This window comes from Sphaerodactylus townsendi, linkage group LG01, assembly GCF_021028975.2.
Source record: "Sphaerodactylus townsendi isolate TG3544 linkage group LG01, MPM_Stown_v2.3, whole genome shotgun sequence".
NCBI lineage: Eukaryota > Metazoa > Chordata > Lepidosauria > Squamata > Sphaerodactylidae > Sphaerodactylus > Sphaerodactylus townsendi.
The window spans coordinates 123,092,995-123,116,223 of record NC_059425.1 but is presented as its reverse complement, the minus strand read 5'-3'; the positions used below and the strand labels follow the sequence as shown (position 1 = coordinate 123,116,223).

Below are 23,229 nucleotides of genomic sequence, written 5' to 3'. Positions count from 1 at the left end.
TTGTCAGATGACTTTCTCAAGGAACCCTAGATCTTGAAAATACCGTTTGAATTACATGGCTTTAAGACCAATCCTGAAAACAACTGGTAGAACTTGGGACATTCCCCAACGTTATTGCTCAGTTATATGGAGCTGAACCCTTTTCAGGAGGTCATCAGTTCCTTCATAGCTTTGACCTTTACAGATCTACTAGGACCTTCCAGTGTATACTGAATAATAATTTGGCAATTCAACTACGGAAAATTATATTATATTAGTATAAAATTAAATGGTTCTTTTTAAAACGCATCAAGAAAAAAAATAGAACTAAATCAAGTACACTTACTTTATAGTGGGAATTATATTCTGCTGGGGTTTTAATAATCTCAAACGATACCACAGACATCTTCCATAGACTTTTCTTAGATTCTTTAAGCGAATTTGCTCTGAAAGAGAGAAAGTTTTGAAATATTGGTAGGAACAAAGCATATAAAACAGGCAGTGTTTCTAGATCAAACTTTTAAAAATCCCTTTGTCATTCTGACTATGAACACCAAAATGTCACCCAAGAATAACAGGTTTGCAGAGGAGACTGCGTATGTTGGCATGTGCAATATACAAGTACCGTATATACTCGGAAATAAGCCGACTTTTTCAGCACATTTTTATGTTGAAAAAGCCCCCCTTGGCTTATACTCGAGCATATACGGTAATTTCAAGATGGCAGCCGGAGCTGGTATGGGGATCTGGTAAGCATGTTGCTAGTTTTTTTCTAACTCACCAGAGAGCCGTAAAAACAAGCTGTAAGGACAGCCTGCATAGCATTACAACTAGGTTGTGTGTGTGTTAAAAGAAACCGAGGCATTTCTCTCCTAAGGGTTATTGGTATGTTGCATTCTAGATGAATATAATTCTTCATACAGTAGTTTACTGCCAAATACTGATGTTGCTGAAGACAAAGACTTTCTTTGGAGCAAAGTTTAGGCTGGCATGGCTATGAATCCCAGAATTATTCTACATTTGGAGGAAAGCAGTGGTTCATTTGCGTTCCTAGAGTGCTGGAAAGTTGCTCATCCCTAATGCAAATTCTGTTAAGCAATTCTATCTCATCTTGCTCCCAAATCTTCTGTTTTTAGCCACTACTGAGTCAAGTTCGAAGGCTTATACTCGAGTCAAAGTTTCCCAGTTTTTTGTGGTAGGTGCCTCCGCTAATATTCGGGTCGGCTTATACTCGAGTATATACAGTAAGTACTTTTCTCTCTGAAACAACTTGCATACCATTTGCCTCTCAGAAAGGGAGGAGCATATTCAAAAGTCACGAATGTAAGCACAACAGACACTGGAAAGAGAGAACTGCATCTGGAAAGAGAGAACTGCATCTATGATGCATAGTGGTAAGGTGATTGAGAGAGAGGCTATCTTGATCTGTCTTTCTAATTACATGCATTCAGAGTCTTAGAACTGAGGACTGATGAAAATGTAATACCAGTTCAGTTACAGCTAAATCCGGCTACTGACCTTGCTCTTTTGCACACATTCTTTCTACTACCCCAAGGTGGTCTGAATGTTTTAATCCCTTTTAACCCTAGTTAGAGGCCTGCTAAATCACCTGTCTTAAGAATATAACATTTGACCTCATTTAAGTATCCCTGCATTTAACACAGCTAGCAATCAACTTTGCTGTCTTTAGTGACTGCAGTAGTTACTGCACAAAAGTTTCTATAGTCATCCAATTGAAAATATTAATTTTAAAAGGCAGATCAAGATAGCCTCTCTCTCAATCACCTTACCACTATGCATCATAGATGCAGTTCTCTCTTTCCAGTGCAAAACTATAGATTAGATTGCAGCAAAGAATACATTAAAACCAAGACAACCAGAGTGCAGCTTTAATATAGGAGTACTTGACATGGAATCTTGAATTTTTCCCTCTTAATTTCCTAAATATTATACAGTAATCTGGGAAACTACAAATGTTTTCAAAAATCCAGAGTGAATGGAAGTTTTAATGGCCATAAGAATCCAACACAGATCTTGACAGGAGGCTCAACTACAGTGGAAAACAACTGGAGCCTGTAACATAGGTAGATAGAGGCAGACTACTGAGAAACTGAAGCTAGTTGGTCTTAAGAAAATTCTAGTGATACCAATGGAGTGTAAAACTAGCTTAAGACCCTACATTTCACTCCTCCCGATACTACATGAGGCGTAATAATTCCAGGTTTAAGATGAAAGAAATTTGATATGTTTAACCTGGAAAGAGAATATGATACAATCTGTTGCACTTTTCAGAATGAAGGGTGCATAACTGTACATCTATCCACTGAAGCTGGCACAAAGTAATGAGTTTACGTTTGTAAAAATCAGATTAGATCATTCAGCAATAAAATAAAGAGTTGCCAGATGAATATGCTACCCTCTGAAGATTAAGAACACCACAAACAGTTTTTTGTGGAAATATTATAGGTATCTATAAAGGACTAGCCCAAGTTAAAGGGTGCAGCAGAGCTGGCAAAACAGCACGCTCCTTATATGGAGATACCATCTGATTGGCTGGCAGAGGCTCAGTTTGCCTAGAGCCACAGGTAGGGGGAGCTAGAAAGGAAGAATAAAACAGGGAAAAGCCTATCAGTGAGGGTTCTTTCTGCTGATGATTTTATTCAGTTCTATTCATCTGTGGATCCTGTCAGGGTGATAGGATTCGTCTGACAGCCTTTCTGGTGTGGAAGCAGTCAGCACTGGCGTTCCTGCCTAGGGACATGGGGTACCCCTTGTCCCCGGGCACATCGATTCAGGTCACGTGGGGGGCGCCAAAACATCCTCCTACACAGCGAGGGATTGAGCAAGCCCTAGAAAGCAGGCACTGAAGCAGCCGACTGCTCCCAGTGCCTGTTGTAGCCCCGCCCACTCTGTACGGTGGCCTGGAGTGTCCAGGGGGTGGGGGAGAAGTCCTACTGGGCTCCCAGGAGCAGGACTGGGGAGCTCCGCCTCCCCTCCCTCTAACCCAGCATGCCTTATTTGCCTTAAATTAAGTGTGGCATGACTCAGAAGCCTTCTCCCCCGCAGCAGGCACAGGAAAAGGCAAGTTGAGCAGGGAGCTCAGAAGCAGCAGAACTGAAGATGATGCTGACGTTTGCTTGGTAAACCTTCAGACGGGGGTGACTTGTGAGAGATTAGATTTACATGCTTAAAAGTTAATTCCCCTTGCACTGGCTTGGAGCTGTTTCTCAGGCTAGCAGCCTACCTCACAGGGTTGGTGTGAGGACACAATTAGGAAAGTGGGGGGGAGAGAGCCATGCCTGTTTTGCTGGGGGTAGGAGGTGATTTGTGAGAGATGATGCTGATGTTTGCTTGGTAAACCTTCAGATGGGGGGTGACTTGTGAGAGATTTACATGCTTAAAAGTTAATTCCCCTTGCACTGGCTTGGAGCTGTTTCTCAGGCTAGCAGCCTACCTCACAGGGTTGGTGTGAGGACACAATTAGGAAAGTGGGGGGGAGAGCGCCATGCCTGTTTTGCTGGGGGTAGGAGGTGATTTGTGAGAGATGATGCTGATGTTTGTTTGGTAAACCTTCATTTGGTGGGTGACTTGTGAGAGATTTACATGCTTAAAAGTTAATTCCCACTTGCACTGGCTTGGAGCTGTTTCTCAGGCTAGCAGCCTACCTCACAGGGTTGGTGTGAGGGCACAATTAGGAAAGTGGTGGGGAGGGAGCCATGCCTGTTTTGCTGGGGGTAGGAGGTGTTTTGTGAGAGATGATGTTGATGTTTGTTTGGTAAACCTTCAGATGGGGGGTGACTTGTGAGAGATTTACATGCTTAAAAGTTAATTCCCACTTGCACTGGCTTGGAGCTGTTTCTCAGGCTAGCAGCCTACCTCATAGGGTTGGTGTGAGGACACAATTAGGAAAGAGTTGGTGGGGAGAAAGCCATGTATGTTTTGCTGGTGGTGGGAGGTGTTTTGTGAGCTGGTGCAAAAAATCATTGTTTGGTCATTGTGGGAGAGGGTGGTCGTCCATACCTGGGGTGGGGGTGGGGGGGCACCAAACTCAGATTTTGTCCCCGGGCTCCAGTTTGCCTAGATTCGCCCCTGGCAGTCAGAGAAAGTTCTTTGAGCAGTGTGAAACTTTGTGGAGCTTATGCGAATCTGAGTCTGTGAAGAGAGACCCGCAGCTCAGCATTCAGACAGAGTGTCTGTCAGTACACAGTTCCATACAGTCTGGAAGTTAAGTCCAAAGGGGTAGTGAAGCCCAGTAGGGACCAGTAAGAGGAAGTCTGGGGAGCCAAGAGTCCTCTAAACTCTGACTGGTAGTGAGGAACAATGGGCGTGCTCAGGGGCGTACCTAGGCAAACTGGAGCCTGGGTACAAACCCTGAGTTTGGCGCCCCCCCCCCCCCGCCCGGCGTATGGGCGGCCACCCTCCCCCACCATGACCAAACAATGATTTTTAGTACCAGCTCACAAAACACCTCCTACTCCCAGCAAAACATACATGGCTCTCTCCCCACCAACTCTTTTCCTAATTTCCTAATCACAACAACCCTATGAGGTAGGTTGTTAGCCTGAGAAACAACTCCAAGCCAGTGCAAGTGGGTATTAAGTACGTAAATCTCTCACAAATCACCCCCAGCAAAACATTTACCAAACAAATGTCAGCAGCATCTCTCACAAAACACCTCCAGAGGAATCCACCCCTAAACAGCATCACTTTCAATGGTGTTTAAACTAGGGAGCTCGGATTCTTCTTTTAAATCTACCTTAAAGGGAGAATCTGGGGTCCCCGGTTAAAACAAAATTGAAAGTGATGCTGTTTGGGGGTGGATTCTCCCCCACCCTGAAACAGCATCACTTTTGAGGGTTGGAGATTCAGATGAAACAAATAGCAGATTCGGCTGGAATCTGGGCAAATTTGGGCACATTCGGAAAAAAAATAGTCTGATTATGTCCTGCCCAAATATGAACAAATGCGAATGCAAGGTATTTGGGCTTTTGGGGGGTATTTTTGGTGTTTTTTCAGCCTGCAGGGAGCGCATTTTTAGAGCTAGCAGCACCATGATTTCAGGGCATCATCCGGAGACTGCCCTGATGATACCACCCGAGTTTGGTGATGTTTGGTTCAGGGGCAGCAAAGTTATGGACGCCCAAATGGAATGTCCCCATCCCCATTGTTTTCAATTGGAGCTAACCTGAGATGGGGGCTACCCATTTGAGGGACCATAACTTTGGACTTCCTGAACCTAACTTCACCAAACTTGGGTGGCATCATAAGAATACTTAACAGATGATACCCTGAAATTTTGGTGTCACTAGCTTTAAAAATACATCCCCTCCAGGCACCCCAAGAAATTTGCCCAAGATTCTTTGTTTTGCAGTGACTTTGCTCCATTGTAGCTAATTAGGAATTTCTGAGGCAGGCTGCACATTTTTGATGATAGAGGCGCCAGACTTTCAAGGTGGCTCCAAGAAGCTTGAGTAATAGCATCCAAGCTTGGTGAGCTTTGCTTCTGGAGTGGGGGGGGGGGGGAATTGAGAGAGTTCTGAGAGAACTCAGCCCACAGGCTTTCATGTGCAGGAGCGGGGAGACAACATAAGCCTTTTTGGGGCCCCTAAAATTGAACCCCCAGAAGCAAAGGTCTCCAAACCTGGAGGTTATTACCAGGAGGCCCTCCTGGAGCCACCCTGAAAGTCTGGTGCCTCTATCTTCAAAAATGTGCAGCCTGCCTAAACACTCAGAAATTCCCCATTGGCTACAATGGAGCAAAGTCACTGCAAAACAAAGAATCTTGGGCAAATTTCTTGGGGTGCCTGAAAGGGGCGTATCTTTAAAGCTAGTGGCACCATGGTTTCAGGGTATCATCTGGTAACTATTCTTATGATGCCACCCAAGTTTGGTGAAGTTATGGTGCCTCAAATGGGTAGCCCCATCTCAGGTTAGCTCCCATTGAAAACAATGGGGATAGGGGCACCTCCTTTGGGGGTCCATAACTTTGCTTCCCCTGAACCAAACATCACCAAATTTAGGTGATATCATAAGGACAGTCTATGGATGGTACCCTGAAAATCTGGTGCCGCTAGCCTTAAAGATGCTCCCCCTGCAGGCAGGAATGTGAAAAAAACACTTAAAAAATTAAAAACACACAAACGACCTTGAAATGTTGGCGCCCCCCCCACGTGACCAAATGGGGGTGCCTGGGGACATAGGGTACCCCCTGTCCCTAGGCAGGAACGCCACTGGGTGTACTAAGAGCTAAACAGCTGGAGACACTAGTACGGGGGGAAAGTATCCTCAGAGGATACCTGAGTGTGACCAAGATTGTGTTAGTGAAACTGCTAGTAATATCAGTGAAGGAAAAGTTCTAACTCTCTGAAACCATATGCTTATGAAACCTCTCTGTGCCATTTGATAAGTCAAATCATTTCTGTAAAATAAAGTTAAGAATCTGTTTTCACGTTACCAAAAGTGCCACTTTGTCTGCTTGTCTGAACGGGGCAATGCCTATACCAGTGGTGGCGAACCTATGGCACGGGTGCCAGAGGTGGCACTCAGAGCCCTTTCTGTGGGCACATGCAAACAGAGCCCCCCCCCCCCCACACACACACACACACACACACCTAGGCTGGCCTGGGCTGCTGGGCTCGATCATCAGCATTAAACTTAAGACCTAGTTTTGGGGAAGCAGTGTAGGTAATTAAGCACTGTTAAACCCCACTGATTTTCATGCGAAGAACTAAAGCGCGATCCTTTACCTGGGAGTAAGCTCAGTTGCTGGCAATGGGGCTTGCTTCTGAGTAAACCCTCCAAGGGTCATGATTCACCCATTGGAAGAGTTGCATGGTTGCTTCAAAGCCAAGCCACCAACTACCACCAAGCTTACTCCCTAGTAATGCATGCCTCGGAGCCAACTGTTTTTTCTAAACTAAAACCTCAGTATCCAGGTTAAATCTGCAATAAATAAGTGGGTTTTGGGTTGCAATTTGGGCACTCTGTCTCAAAAAGGTTCGCTTTCACTGGCCTATACAGTTTTAAATCCAAGCCCCTCAAACAGAGTTTCCCTCCATTTTTAAAGAGGCTCTGTTTTTCTCCTCAGCGGATGTGAGAAGGGGGGTGTTGGTGCAGTATTCTACAGTGTTTCCAGTGGTACTCTTACTAGGAATGGCTCTTTTTAGGAACCAAAGTAGAATACAAAAAAGAATAAAATACAAGGCAATCTTTTCCACTTTCAAAAGCAGAAACATGGAACGCTACAAAACTAACCTGTTCTAACACTGCTTGCACTCTTGCTCACCTTGCCTGGCTCCTGCCCTGAGGTTAAGATCATCTAACTATGACTTCAAATTGCTCCATCACAGTAAAGCAGACTCCTATTCATTATTACAGTGTCTTTCACTGAAGAAAAACTTCCTGATACACTTCATTTGTGGACGATGAAATAATAACATGAAACATTAATCTTACTTCAACATTAGGAAATTGAAATATTGTGGAATTTGGATCAACATGCTATAATGCATATTAGACATTATTTGGAAAAGGAAACTATTGCTCCAATAATTCAGCAAGCCAAATGAATTAACTTTCTGGTGTCCTCTTGACAGAGGACAATAGGTGTACCCCAATGGCTCCCAAATTCATGCAAGGAACTGCAAAGCGATGGTCTATTCCACACAACACAAATAAGACGTCCTGGGGACACACAAAAAAAGACATTTGGGGGAAGAACTCCATGCACCTTCCCCCCCTCCCCCAAGACATCCTCAGGATGCCTTACTTCAGCTCAAAGGATCTTTTTTTGAAGATGCCAAAATGTGTACCTCTTTTCCAGAAGTCATCTGCAAGTTGACTCCTGCCTGGCTGTGCGGAACTCAGGAAGCTATTTTTCAGTGGCATCTGAAAGACTTATATTTATTTCAATATGTTGGGAGTTGCTGCTCACTTCCTCAAATATAGGAAAGAAAATCAAAAACTGATTCCATGCAAATCGCTTATTAAATGTATCCTGCCATTGATCGCATTGACTTGCACTATGTAATCCACTTTAAGTCTCATTGAGAAAGGGAAACTATAAATAAAAGCATTCATAGGATAAGTTTGCAACCTTAAACATGGAATCAATGGGAATTATGTTCTAGTAAGAAAACACAAGTCAGCCAGGAATTGATAAACATAGTTGAAATTTACCCCCCACCGGCTGGAGCCCAGACAGGGCTGCATCAGCCTCTCTGAATTATAAAGGCCAGCCTAAAGAACAGGGAGATCCACCCCACACCTTTCTGACTCTCACAGGAGTGTGGATGTTCCCTCAAGGTCTAGAGTGCTGACAAGATAGTCTCTCCAAGGTTGTTGGTCCTGGTAATCCAATGGAGTTCCCACAAAGGCTGGAAAATTACCAGTTAAATGGGTTGACTAACTGCCCCCCTGCTCAGCTCAGCTTTGCTGCTAGTGAGAGTCAGAGGTATCCCTATCCTCCAGTCATCCCAAACATTGATGTTTTAGGTTTTACAGTTTGAATTGTATGAAACTATTGTACTATGTCGTTCTCATTAATTGTTCCCCAAAACATAACACATCATAACAGCACCATTGCCTTTTTTATGACAGGAAATGCTCTTTCCTTGGGTGTGGTTTCCGGGCTGTATGGCCGTGTTCTAGCAGAATTCTCTCCTGACGTTTCGCCTGCATCTGTGGCTGGCATCTTCAGAGCATCTTGAGATCCTCTGAAGATGCCAGCTACAGATGCAGGCGAAACGTCAGGAGAGAATGCTGCTAGAACACGGCCATACAGCCCAGAAACCACACAGCACCCAAGTGATTCCGGCCGTGAAAGCCTTCGACAATACAATGCTCTTTCAATTTATCTTAATTGTTTCCAATGCCAGCTATGAGAAGAAACTGGGGTGGGGGGTGGGGGGGCTAAAATCTTCAAAAGTACTGAGAGATCAGGTGGGCTTTGGGAGCTCATTAAAGATGCTTCCAAATGGGAATTTCCCCCAGTTTGGACAGATGAATGCTGCTGCTGTACAATGTTGGGAGCTTTTCATGAATGACTTGTAGGTTTCCTGGACCTAATATGGGTGGACTGCAGACAGTTATGGTGGATAGGTTAAAGTTGCATCCCCTTCAATCCACAGCTGGGAGGAAGAGTTGACAAGAAAAATCTGTTAACATGTTGTTTTGTTAAGACAGGGTCGGACTGCAAGAAAAGCTGGTTTAGGAAACCTGAGGTCTCAGATTCCAGCTTCTGAGGGAGCAGGCCAATGAAGTGTGGCCAAGTGTCTGTTCAAAGGTCACCTGGAGTTCTGATTCAGAACCTGGTGAATGTACATGTCTTGATCAGTGAACCAGAAGAAGGATTACAACAGAAGTTTGTAAGTCTGCCTAATAGTTCCGCTCTGCCTCTGAAGACATAAAATGTCAAGCGTATCATTTTCCTACTTGATTGTACACACTGCGAATCACTGTAAATACTTTCAAGCTTCTTTGCAAAAACTCTTTTAAGCACGTTCAAAAGAGGAAATAAGCTTCATATGTAACTGTCTATCTCTTGACATGTCTTTTTATAGGGTGGACAAGATCTTTTCAAAAATCATAACCAATACAAAGGGTGATAAGCACCCTAAACTCAGTATACGATTGATAACTGCAGAATCCAGAAACAAGTCTTTAAGGTTTCTTCAGGTACCCCAGTATAATTACCTTTAGAGGCCACTAATTTTAGTCAGAAAAGAGGATAGCGAAAGCATCAAATAAGCCTCACACTAAACTCCCTTCACATAGTCCTAAATCTCTGAGGTTGAGCTCAGCCTCACTCACCTCCCCCATTTAGCCCATTAACAGTCTTTATTTCACGGCCAAATCTCAGTACTACTTTATTTTAACATATTTTCATCCCACCATATCCCAAAGGGCTCATACCCTGACTTAGCTGGGAAGAGGGAAGAAGGCTACTAGTTAAAGGAGGAGCCATCCAATCTCTGACACATCAATGCAACGGAGCAAATGGGAGGAGGCTGAATCAGGAGTAAACATTGCAGGGACAGGGCATGCAAATGTCACATTACACACTCTTTTCACAGCTGCTTCTACTGCAGAGGGTGCCTGTTCCCACTCCAGTGTGAAGTAGCATAAGCTGGAAGAAAGTTGGACTTTGAGTGATACTGCAATATGATAAACTTTTGCTCTGTGGAATTATGCAGTATCTTCAAATTGTTACCTACCCTAAGACTTCAGTTTAGATGAGCTACTAGTGAATAATAAATGCATGAAATCAATGCATAAAACTTTACTCTTTGCAGACAGCCCCCTTCAGCCATGACTGTGAAAGTTGATACCGATTCATTCCAAGAAGCACATCAAAGTAGAAATAAACTTGCACCTTATTACCTTAACACCTGGTTTTGAATTCAACTCTCAACATGCCTTCCTCTCCAAAACACACAAGTTCATGATCATATTACATTCAAAGGGGACAAGTCAAGGTTAATCAAGACATCACTTGTCACAACCAAATGGTTTCCCAGAGCACATGGTAATGATTGTTTCTCAAGTGTTAGAATTTTAGATTTGGGAAGTCAACATCAAGGCAACACCAGTTAAAAGCTGGTATTCAAATAATTAGGCATGCACTAAGCAGCCTGATGAACAACCACTGCTGAACACCAAGGAAGCTCTCTGGAAATATGGTGTTTAGTCTCTGCCCAGCCATCACCCACAAACAAGTGAAATAACTTGCAGAACTTAAACTTTTAAAGCAAATAAGAAAGCTGTCCGTCTTCTTCTAATGTTCCTTACAAAGTACTGCAAGCCTTTTCTTTCATACGTATTAATTATTATACTAGATTCCTGACAACCATCTGTCTTGCCCAGCTTGTAATGTCAAAGCCTACAAATCTATTCCATAAAAAGTATTCTAGCTCTGTTTTGTCAAACATAAGTCACTTGGCCCAAGACCAAACTCCTTACTACACGTACTAGAACCCAAAATAAGCAGTTACATTCAAGATGCTAAGTGTAACAGAAAAAAGGATTAACATTCCAAACTGATCTCCTTTAACATCTACATTAAATCACTGGGAGATGTAGTCCAGGCATTTGGTGTAAGCTGGCAGCAATACATGCAGATGAAATCAAGATCTGTTTCCTACTTAACAACTGAGTCAGGTAGGTTTGTGGAAGTCCTAAACAGGTGCCTGGGGAAGGAAGGGCATGGATGAGGGCCAATACACTGAAGTTCAGTCCACACAAGACTGAATGTTGCTGGCTAGCAGAGAAGCTGCTCAGGGACCGTACAGTGGTCCTGTCCCGGGGGGAGGGGTCCCACATACCCTGAAGGAGCACTTTCATAGTCTAAAGGTCTTTTTGGATCCTGCCCAATATTTGGAGGTCTGGGCCTCTTCTGTGACATGCAGCACCTTTCATCATAGGCTAGTGCAGAGACATTCCCTCCACTTCAGGCTACCCTACACTACTGGGAATTTGAGGGCAGCAAAAAACCCACATCCATTCCAAAAAGCTTCTCTGTTGGAAAAGGAACAGGAAGCTGGGGATAACTAGAAAAGGAGTTGATAATAAAACTGCAAGGATTGTCTTCTGCTCCTCATAAAGTAAAGCAGTGGTGCGACCGCACTTGGAGTACTGTGTTCAGTTCTGGTCGCCACATCTCAAAAAGGATATTGAAGAGATAGAAAAAGTGCAGAGAAGGGCAACGAGGATGATTGAAGGATTGGAGCACCTTCCTTATGAGGAGAGGCTGCAGCGTTTGGGACTCTTTAGTTTGGAGAGGAGACGTCTGAGGGGGGATATGATTGAAGTCTATAAAATTATGCATGGGGTAGAGAATGTTGACAGAGAGAAATTTTTCTCTCTTTCTCACAATACTAGAACCAGGGGGCATACATTGAAAATGCTGGGGGGAAGAATTAGGACTAATAAAAGGAAACACTTCTTCAAATTAACGCGCAGTGATTGGTGTTTGGAATATGCTGCCACAGGAGGTGGTGATGGCCACTAACCTGGATAGCTTTAAAAGGGGCTTGGACAGATTTATGGAGGAGAAGTCAATCTATGGCTACCAATCTTGATCCTCCTTGATCTCAGATTGCAAATGCCTTAGCAGACCAGGTGCTCAGGAGCAGCAGCAGCCCGCCATTGCTTTCACCTCCTGCATGTGAGCTCCCAAAGGCACCTGGTGGGCCACTGCGAGTAGCAGAATGCTGGACTAGATGGACTCTGGTCTGATCCAGCAGGCTAGTTCTTATGTTCTTATGTTCTTAAGTAGGAGAGAACTGCTTTCAAGCATCCCCCATCCACAGCAATGGTTTTCACAAGTTATACAAACATCTTGAATTGCAGACCACCAAGGAAGTGCAGAGTCCCTATACAGAAACAGACAATGGCAAACCACCTCCGAATATTACTTGCCTTGAAAACTGCACAGTATCACCATAAGCCAGCTGTGACTTGACAACCCCTTCTACCACCACATTTCAAGATTGAGCACATAGAATGTCATACGTAGAATGAAAACATGATCACCAAGCAGTTACATAATGGAAGTGTTTGGTGATTTGGTGAGAGTTAAAATAAAGATACCATGATAGGTCAACTTGTTGTTACTTATTCCTCTTATGACAGCAAACAGGGAAAGAAAGACTATTTGTTGAACCCCACTGCAAGAAAATGTTTCACAGGTAACAGAAGAATGTGGGGAAAAATTGGGTAGCTGATCCTTCTGACAGTAGCAAGGATTTGGAAAAACACTAATGCACCCAATTATTTGGAGATTCCAAAATACAGAAATATTGAGGAGAGAAAAGAATGTAAGTAAAGCAGTGTCTAGTTACAATCAAAGTCAATCTTGCAGTTTCAAAATAACATCCAGGGACTTGAGAAGAAAACTATCACAACACCGAGTGAGCTACAGAGTGTGGCTTACAAACAAGTTCTAGGGATATGCATTCACAATATCAGTGTTAAAACAGTGTACTTGAAGATAAAACTGGTCAAAATGAGCAAGACTGTTACTGAGAGGATATTTCAGTGGTCAATACCTCATAGGGTCACCCTACATTGGAAGCAACTTGATGGTACTTAACACACACAGTGAAGTTGGTTACATCCACAACCAGCAGACCAAAGAACCACTATAGAGCTGTTGAGTAATGATCTCCATAACTGAAGTTATGGAGATCATTACTCAACAGCTCTATGAGGCAACAATCTGTTACCACCACAGTCATCTAATGATTATGAACATTTTGCTAGGCATGTAGGGAAAAACGGTGGTCAGTTTCTTCCTTTTCAGCTCAAACTAACTTTAGGAGCAGACAGAATAAACAGTGATCCCACCTTCCCCAGGGAGAAAAAAACAACACAGCATACAAAGCAATGATCGGGCAGGCAGTGTCAGTTTAATCTTATGGGACTTGCCCAACCACAGCTGCAACACACACACACACCATCAATAGTGCATATGTTGTCCTAAAAGCCTATACGGATAAAAGGTTTCAGGAAACGCCGCTGTCCATTACCAACAGCCCCAAAAGGCACCGCAGACCAGCAGAGGCCAGGGCCAAAGAAACGGGCTCAGAGTTCCTCTTAAACCTCATTCCCGTGTGTTGAAAACGGTCCCCCCCGAGGGCAGCCTCCTCCCGCGCAACCGGCAGGGCCACCTTCCCCTTGCAGCGCCAAAGGCTTGGAAGGGAAAGGGGGAGCTGAGAGGAGGAGGAGGACGGAAGAGTCGGGGGCGAGTGAGTGGAGCAGCGGCTGCGAAGCCACCAGTGGAGGGACCCTCCGGCCTGGCTAGAGAGAGGGGTCCGCACACGCTCGGGCGGCGGAGGGCGAGGGGGCGGCGGCCACTCACCGGCGTGCTGGTCCCGAGGCCACAGGTAGTAAGTCGCGGGGATGACGATGAGAGCCACGAAGCTGGTGAGGAAGTAGAAGAAGGTGTTGCCGCTGTCATCGTACTGGAACTGCTGCCCCGCCATGGCCGCGCTCACGCCACGCCCCGCCCCCCTCCACAGCCAGCCCGGCAGTGGCGTCCGCGGGGATCCCGCGAGAACAGGAGGGGCTGCGACCGACGCCCCTCCTCTTCCGCTTCCTCCGCCACTCGCCCACCGGTTCTTGTTTAACTTCGGCCCTGGGCGGCGCGGGCAGAGAGGAAGACGTGTCACTGTGCAGGCGGCCTCACGTGCGCTTCCGGTTTATTGCTCGGGATGGGCTATGATTGGCCACGCCGGTACTCGCTCCACCTTTGAGGAAGGAAGTAGAGCGGGAGTGAGCAGAGTGGCTCGCCCCCGAGGAAGCACGCGGATGAGGGGGTGTGTGGTTTTTGGTGTCAACAGAGATTGTCACGGAAAAAGGCAATGCAGAAATTTCCTCTTGCCTTTACATCCACGCAAGCGCGGATTTCTCTGGCATTTTCAGTAGCGATCTGATTTGTACCGTTCTAAGACCTTTAATTCAAATGGACATGGAAGGTTCTCACTCTTACATTTCTCACACCGCAAGGCAGCCTATGTTTCTGTATTTTTGAAAATGAAATTTCTAGTTTGCATCATCGTAGAAACACGACCGAGAACTTGGAGGTATGATAAAGGACAAGCAGTCAAGTGACAGATCGTTGCTGATGTTTTCAGCTTTCAGGCTTTTTTGAATAAACCTGGAAGTTTTCTCCCATACTGTCGCTCCTGAGCCACAGGAGACCGCATTGACGGGGGCGGGGGGGACACACACACTCAGTGGGCATTTCTGGAGGTGGAGCAGATTTTAGTCGGTTCACAAAGGACATTCGGCCCCGGAATACCCTGCTTCAGCAGGGCAGACTTACTTCACCAAACAAGGTGGCATAAGATTTGTGTGCCTGTGGGCTTTCCTATGGCCTTTGCAATATTTATTTATTTATTTATTCGATTTTTATACCGCCCCATCCCCGAAGGGCTCAATATGATCTCTAGTGCCGCCTCCTTTTCTAAATACAACTGAAACCTCTGGTATTTCTTGTTCCGTATGGTAACAATCTTTGTTTTAAGATTTTGAGCATCACTTTACTGGCATAAGATATTAATGTGGTGGTCTTATAGCTTTGGCATTTTCTTTATTCAGTGAGTGTAAATGTAAATTGAGTGTTTCTAGTCTGTGAGTCATTGTTTTGTTTTCCATATTTGTTGTCATATTCTTGTTAAGATTTGATGGACTCTGTTTCTGTGGCTTGGAATAGCTCTAGTCAAGTGATATCCCATCTAGTCATGGTGATTTGTTTCTTCCAAAGGCTGTGAGTGCAGCTTCCATTTCACTTTTTCTAAAATTGCATGCTATTCAAAAGATCCTTCTTGGAAGGAATCTGGTATCCTTTTGTCTCTTCTGTACAGTTCTTCAGGCATTGTTCCCATCGTTTCTTTATTTTGTCCTTTCAGTTAATGTGTTTCCATGTTGATCTTTCAGAGTGCCTGCTCTAAATTTCCCTATGGGTTCTTGGATCTTGTGGAACAGCTCTCTTTTTCTTTCTTTCTTTTTTTTGGTTCACTTCTTTTTTTTTACACTAGTTATCATAATAGTTCTCTTTATCTCTATGTGCCTGCATAACACTTAACCAGGGCTAACAGTCAGATCTACATGAAGGTAGAAGAGTAGAGAGTGCCTTGCCCAGGGGAAGAAGGGAGATTAAAGAGGCCAAGGAAGATTAACCAGAGGTCTTTGTTTTTCACTGCATAAAACTTGACATTTTTAGCATCTCCTCGAGTACTTTAGCACCCTTTCCTCTTCACTCACTATAATCTCACCCAATTAACAGCTTCTGCCTTATTCAGGTCTACAACTTCCCTCTGAGGCCCAGGGTGTCCATTCCCCTACCTCCTAGCAGCACCCTAATCAGGGAACAGGGCACATGTGGGCTGCAGAACAAGCCATCTCCTCTGGCCAATTGAACATCCCCACCTAGCAATAGTCTAACCGGAGGTATTGGGCACATCCACTGTAGAATGAGTCATCTCTTCCAGTTCCTAGCAGTAGCCTAATCAGGGGGATGGGGTGTGTACTGTAGAATGAGTAATCTCTACCCATTCATCCTTCCTCATCTCCCAGCAGCAACCTGATTGAGGGAACAGGGCACATGCTCTGCAGAAAAAGCCATCTCTGCTGTTCAGTTGAGCCTCCTCCACCTCCTAGCTGCAGCCTAATTGGGGGAACGAGGCCCGCACTCTGCAAGACAAGCCATCTTTTCTGAGCAATTGAACCTCTTCTATCTACCTCTGGCTACTGCCCCCTCTCTCCGAGGCACCTTCCTCCGCTTACATTTTATAGATTTGACCCTGGCTTCTCGTGTATCTTGAACTTTATAATGCCAGTTTGTTCTTTACATGGTTTTTAAACTTTTTAGGAACACTATTTAAGTTGTATTTCAGCACTATAAACGTTTTGGGTTTTTTCCCAGTTTTTCTCTAATTTCTGGTATTAACAATTCACAGTCTACACCACAATTAACTCCTGGTCCTATTATAGCAGAAAGAATAGACCTTTTTCATTTGTGACTTTTGGGATCCAGGTGGCCTCATATGGACTTTCCATCAGGAGTATTCAGGTGAAACTAGAAGAGGAATGTTTGAAACCTAGCCTAGTCCTGTTTCACTGCTACCTTCTGAAAAGCAGTATCTACCAGTAATAAGGTGAAAGGAAAGAAATGTCTGAGAGTGCAAAGCAAGATAGGTGGCTTCTTGGATTATAAAATTCTTGCTGCAAATGTTCAGAAGCTAAAGTTTATATCCTACCCCAGGGTTACTTGCAAAATTAAAAAGGACTAACATTTCATTTATTTTATTTAAGTTCACCTTGAACTTTAACTCTATAGTAAAGTGTTCCAAGATGATTTGGTACAGGTATGGGCAGTGTGTAAACTACAATATCAGGCTAGGACACAATCATTACTTTCCTATGCTCTGCCTCTTTAAAAAACAGGATTAGCCCCCTCTTCTCACCCATCCTGATTTTCAGAAAATACTCATTCATACTACCAACCTATTTAGCAACATCAGGGGTAGACACTGGGGAATGGTGGTGTCTTTTGTAATTTGGAAGAAGTAAGGAACTATTTAAAGCAGCAAGGATTTCTAATTGTGAATGATGGAAATGCACAACAACTGAAGCAAATGATTTCTGACTATAAAAGTGCTGGAAAACGCTTAAAAATGCACATTCAATTTCAGCTTAACTTATTTTTGATCCTCTGATTTTAGGGCTGCCAGCAAGCCAAGAAGCAGTTTTCAATTCACAGTATCAACAAGTCATGCAAGCAGTTTTCAGGAACTTTACATGGCCTGTAGATGGCACTCTAATTACATGAAACCTAACACCCTTATGTCATTGCTCTTTGGTAACTTAGGTCAAAAAGATTGAGGTGTGGTTATCGACTGTAAACCTGACAAATACTTAAATGTCTTCCAAATCAAATAATGCAGCAACTATTTTAGCATGTTGCCCTATCCTGGCACCTTGTCTACAAGAAGGAGCAATATCATATCATATATATTTAGAAGAGCAAGATATGTTCCTAAATAGATTTATGTGACATGGAGCTTCATTAGCATGGAACCAAGCAATAAAATAGTTATTTGTGACCTCAACAGAAACACTTGTAACTAGGTAAAAAAACAAGCCAGTAGAAATGCCATACAGATCATTTTGGATGTCAGGGCTCTCTTGAGCAATGACTTCTCCATACCCAATGTAGAAGGCCCTTTTGTTCTGCATCTTCTTTTGGCCTTTCTGCCACTCTTAGCAACTATGTAGGGGAATTATTTGGGACTCACTAGAAGGAAAATTAACTTATATCAAGTAGCACTAGAGAAATTTTGCAATTTGCTCCAGCAGATGGTCATTTATCTGCAACCATCAGAAGGGAGTATGTGTGGTATCTCTATATATGAAAAGCCTTACCCACCTATATCTGGATATCAATCTGCAGTTAACCAGCTGATGTGTTCTGCCTGCAGTCTTAAACATGCTTATCAGAAATTAAGTTCCACAGAAGGTACAAAACTTAATAAAGTGTTTATTGTCAGGCTGAAAGAGTTCTCATCGTGCTCATAAAAGGGATACCATCAGATTCATTAGCACAGGGCTAATGAATCTAGCAAACCTTGTTTGGATATAGTAGCAATCAAGATTGAATGAGGCAACTTTCCCTTTCCTCTTATCTGTCTTGTGTTTGTGTGTGGATATGCCAACGTTCTACTCCGACTGTTTCCTTTTGGGAAACTCTTTTCAAATCCCATGCATGTATACTCTTTGTTTGACTGTACTCATTTGAATGGAGAAAGCAGGATGAAAAAGGGCTGCTGATTGATTAAAGCTCTTTTTGATTATTATCAACTAATTAATTAATTAAGCATAAATAAGTCTGCCCATTAGCTTTTTGAGATACCAAAAAAATGTAATAGAGCTTTTGTTTATTAGACTGGAAACTATCACTCATTTCCTGAAGGAAAGGCCATCTTTAATATTTTCTTATTCTTTATTACAGTAATGCAGCAGAAACAAAAATAGCCTGAAAATGTAAACAAGTATGCACTTAACTTGCAGCCCAACCAATCAAAATTAACCCCCACAGATTAATCAAGTAATGCTTTAGCTGAATTCTCTGCCAATTATAGCCTGTGGCCTTGTAAGAATACTCACCAACCTTAAAGATGTGTTATTAAGTTAATTGAGATGGTTTTGTGGATCTTACCCAGCTTTGTGCTGCCAAAGAATGGTTCCTGATTTCAAACATTCTAAATATGGTAGCTGTTAATTCATAACTGGGCCCTCGGTCTTGGAATATGATCTGAATGGCCAGGCTTAGTTTTGAGATTAAGTTAACAGATCTCTCTGAAATCTTTGCAACACTTGAAGCCTAGGTTGAACCAGAACAACTGACCAACTACTGACCAAATCCACAGTGAAATGCCACATATATGAGTAATGTATATATTAGCCTCTTCAATCCGGCTAAAATTAGACAATTGGATCATACAACTCCTTTTAGGTCAGTGGTTCTCAAACTGGATGTTGGAGCCCAAAAGTAGTCACTTCCTCCTTGTAAGTGATTTTATTTATATTTGAAACATCTGTGCCCAACTTTTCCCCATGGTTTACAAATAATAATTTTAAGCATACAAAATGTGATACAACCCCAAATAACCGCCTTCCCCTAAAATGCTTGTAGCCAGTAATACATTAAAAGCCCTAGCAAATAAAATGGCTTTTCAGTGTCACCTAAAAATCTCTACAGTTGGTACCCTTGTCACATTCCCAGGGAGACTATTTCATACAATGACTGCTCCAATAGAAAAGACACATGCCCATTCAAACTACCTGAAATGGAGGAGCAACCAGTAAGTGTCCTCCTGAGCATTGTAGTTGCCACACAAGGTCATAAGTAAAGAGACAGCTCTTTAGAGATGAGTGTCCTAAGCTGTGAAGGGTTTTAACAGTCATAATCAGCATCCTGAATCAATCTCACCATCCAGAAAGCAGCCAGTGTAAGAAGGGTATGAGCCTGTTGGCTAGATCCTGACAGTATCTAGGCTGCTGCTATCTGAACCAGTTGCAATTTCTGAGTTGCCTTCAAGGGAGCCCAACATACAGCCCATTAAAGTAATGGAATGGAAGGTAATGGAACAGTTCAGTCAGGTTTGCTTAGTCTACAAAAGAAGAAGTTTGGCAAAGCAAACATAGCCCAAAGAAGGCACTGTTGGCTACTAGCGCCAACTTCCTTTTAAAACAGCAAGTCCAGGAAGGAGGAGGAGGAATAAGATGGGCTGGAAAAGTGTGTTCTGGGAGGTTCCATGATGGAACAATTGGGGTTGCCTCTGCAAAATATGTGAAGTGGCCATGAAATATGGCTTGCTACTTAGGCCCCTTATGCACATGCAGAAGAATGCACTTTCAGTCCACTTTCACAATTGTTTGCAAGTGGATTTTGCTATTTCGCACAGTAAAATCTGGCTGCAAAGTGCATTGAAAGTGCATTATTCTGCATGTTCGGAAGGGGCCTCAGAGAGGCTATGCATTTATAAACACAAAAACATGAAAAATATAAACTTAAGTGTTAACTGATGTGCAATTCCTGCATTTGATTTTGCATAAAGATAAAGTAACTTGGAGTTACTTTGCAAGTGAGTGCCAAAAGTTACAAGAAATTTTAAAATGTGTTTCTCTACAAAAGATTTGAGGACTATGTGATACATTTTGCTCTGGAGAAGAACACTTCCCCAGTCAGAGAAAGACTCCTCTGTTAGCATAACGAAGAGTAAGGACCAACCTGTTGAAACCAAATTAGGTTCAAGTTCAGCTTACCTAGCCTTCATAGGCCAGTTTGGCCTGAGGTCATCAGGGCTTCGGAACTAAACCGGGTCAGCCATGGACAGCATTGGAAGACTGTTACATGGAGGAAAGCAATGTTGACCTATCTCTGCACATTTCTTGTATACAGCACTCCATGGCTGGGGTCACAGTGAGTCAGTTGTACCTTGACAGCATGTTCTTATTCTTCAGTTTCCTAGGTTGTGGGTTTACATGATTCAATTATAATCTTCAACAAAGAGGTCAGCAATAGTTATGTGTAGCTCAGCTACATATGACATAGAATTATTCTGTAAACATCAGTAGCTCCTGTCCTGAGTTGGTTTCGTCATGTTTTGACAGCAAGACTTACAAGGACAAGGCAAATTATTCTGAATTTATTCAGCCTCACAATGCTCTGTTCACTTTCAGTGGCTCCAGCATCTTCCTTAGCAGAACAGGAAAATGTGATGTATTATTCCTTGAAGTTTTATCTTCAATAGTAACTGGTTTAACTAGCCTAGAGCTTTGTGAATACTTCTGGAAACCGACAAAATAGTTGTCATTTTATATTTTTCCACCTTCCAAGAGATGTCTATCTCTAGTTTCATAAGAGAGGGAGGGAGAAGTTCCAATTTTTTCCTTCCCAACTCTTCTTTTTCCCTTCCATCTCATCCACAAAGGGAGCAGCTTCACATAGAGAATTGGTTTAATATTCCAATGAGGTTGTGCACTTTAAGAGGTGTGGGATTTACTGCAGTGTTTCAGAGGAATTAGAACAGAAACAGCAATATTGTAAATAAGTACAATGAAAGCTGAAGAGGCCACTGCTGCGTCTCTAGAAATTAACAAGGGTTGTGATTAATTCTAGCAACTGGGGCCTTGGGAATTATGAGGAGGAACAACAAAGATGTAGAAGTGGATTATCTGAAAAAAAAAACCTTTTCTCTGTTACCCTTGTTAAAATAGCAATTTTAAGCTAACATCTCAACAGTGCCCTGGAATCTTTTTTTTAAAAGTATAGTCCAAATTGAGTGGTAGATCTTATGCTATAGGCAAACAGGGAACACTGAAAGTTCGCAATAGGCAACTGGTAAAAGTTGACCTTATACTCTCAGGGGGGAGAATAAATAGACTGTTTGCAAAAGCACGGGTTAGATCTTTCCCAAGCTGATTACAAGCTTCCAACTTTCAGATCATTGCTCAAAATTCAACCAATTCATTTTCCTTCTAATTTAGCACTTCAAAGTTGCTTATATTCCAGTTATTTCAATAATTTGGTGAGCATTAATGGTGGTTTAAATACCATAATATCCAATCACAGTGGACATTAGTGTCATTATTTGAATTTCATTGTATTTTGCAGAGGTTTTTTAAAGAGTATCTTAGTAAGCCTGCTATTTAATATGGCTCAGTCTTGTATCAAACATTTCAAAAACAGACTCCAGAGTTAGAATATAAGTTTAAAGAACCTAGCAGAGCCTGTGTGTGCCGCGGAACTTTCAGCATATGCCAAGAAATAGAACCCATTCTACTTCTTCCTGCTCCTTCAAGGGAGGGGGCGCGAGGACTAGTCATGGCAACAACAGCAACTAACTTGTTGATAGGCCTGTGACTCCTGTCTCACAACTGCTTTTCTCTCTTCTCTATGTTCAACTGTTGGCAGTAATTTGGGGGGATAAAAATAACACTAGCTGTAAAAGAGTGACTTTGCGTGGGAAAGAGCAACTGAATTTGCAAAGTAGAGTTGCAAATCAAAATTCATCCTGGAGAAGAAGAGAAAGCACATATTCTTATAGGCTCCATCAGTGGCGTATCTTCCTAGGGACAAGGGGTACCCCTTGTCCCCGGGCGCCACTCTTTTGGTCACGTGGGGGGCACCAAATTGGCCCCCCATGTGACCAGGAAGTCCTGCTACCTCGTCGTTTTCGCGTGCCTCAACCTATCTGTGTCAGTCAAGGCATGCAAAAACGATGAGGCAGCAGGACTTCCTGCTGCCTCCAAGCACCCTCAACCCCCCCCCAGACTCCCCCTCCCTTCCTTCCTCCCCTCCCCTGTCAGAAGAGACTGCTGGGAGCCCAGCCGGCAGGGGGAGGGGAGGTGGGCACCCTAGACCTTGCCCATGTCCATGGTGACATGGGCGGGGTCAAAGTCAGTGGGGGGTGGAGCCTGGGGGCATCAGAGGGTGGAGCCGGGGTGGCAGTAGGGCACAGCCTGGGGGGGCATCCTGGAGACAATTTGTCTCCGGGCGCCATTTACCCATGGTACGCCTCTGCCATCCAGTGGTGTAGCACCCATGGGGGGGGCATGTCCTGGGCGCGTGCCAGGGCAGGGGCATGGCTGGAGCGGGGGCATTCCCGGGAAGGGGGCAGGCAGCACCCAGGCAGGGGCTCAGGGCGCGCGCGTGCCCTGGCCGCAGTTCCCCCGCTGCTTTGCCCCTGGCTCCATCTTTTATACTTCTAGAAAAACCGTTCTTTCGCTCACACTGGTAGCTGAAATCAAGTACAGTGGTTTGTTCTGCAGAAATCTTTTTTTTGTTGTTGGGGCGGGGGGTAGTGGAAGTTTGTTTTCTATTTATGACCCTACTCTGAAATAGGATGATTTGTGATACCTGGTGGGCTGGTGGATGTTCCTGATTTTAAGTGGGTGTGTGTGTGTTTTTTACCTGTTAGACTTTTGGACACTTTTAGCTCTGAAAAATCCTTACTGATACCCTTTCAACCATGTTTTGGATTTTACACCCCACTATTTCTTATCATTCTTAATTCCTTCAACCCTGGACAAATCCAATATAATGGCACAACAGATAACAAAGATCTTGTGAAGATCAATGATTATAACTGGATTTTATTTTACCAAATGAAATGGTTGGGCAGAAGTGGAGGAAAATTTGGTCAACAGTCATGCCTTCTCTGCAGAGGTGATAGCGGCAAAGCA

At 43.6% G+C, this 23,229-nt stretch overlaps 1 protein-coding gene across 2 annotated transcripts in view; it reads right to left on the bottom strand.

Annotated features, from left to right (window-relative positions):
• SEC63 (SEC63 homolog, protein translocation regulator) overlaps positions 1 to 14,102 on the bottom strand; it is a 61,472-nt gene extending 47,370 nt beyond the window's left edge. For both annotated transcript variants that reach the window (XM_048493294.1, XM_048493304.1), the window contains exons 1-2: positions 13,838 to 14,102; positions 326 to 425 (exon numbers count right to left, since the gene is read on the bottom strand). In XM_048493294.1, the coding sequence (XP_048349251.1) occupies positions 326 to 425; positions 13,838 to 13,961 (224 nt within the window). In that variant the 5' untranslated portion in view covers positions 13,962 to 14,102. The remainder of the gene's footprint in view (positions 1 to 325; positions 426 to 13,837) is intronic.
• Between the last annotated feature and the right edge of the window lie 9,127 nt (positions 14,103 to 23,229).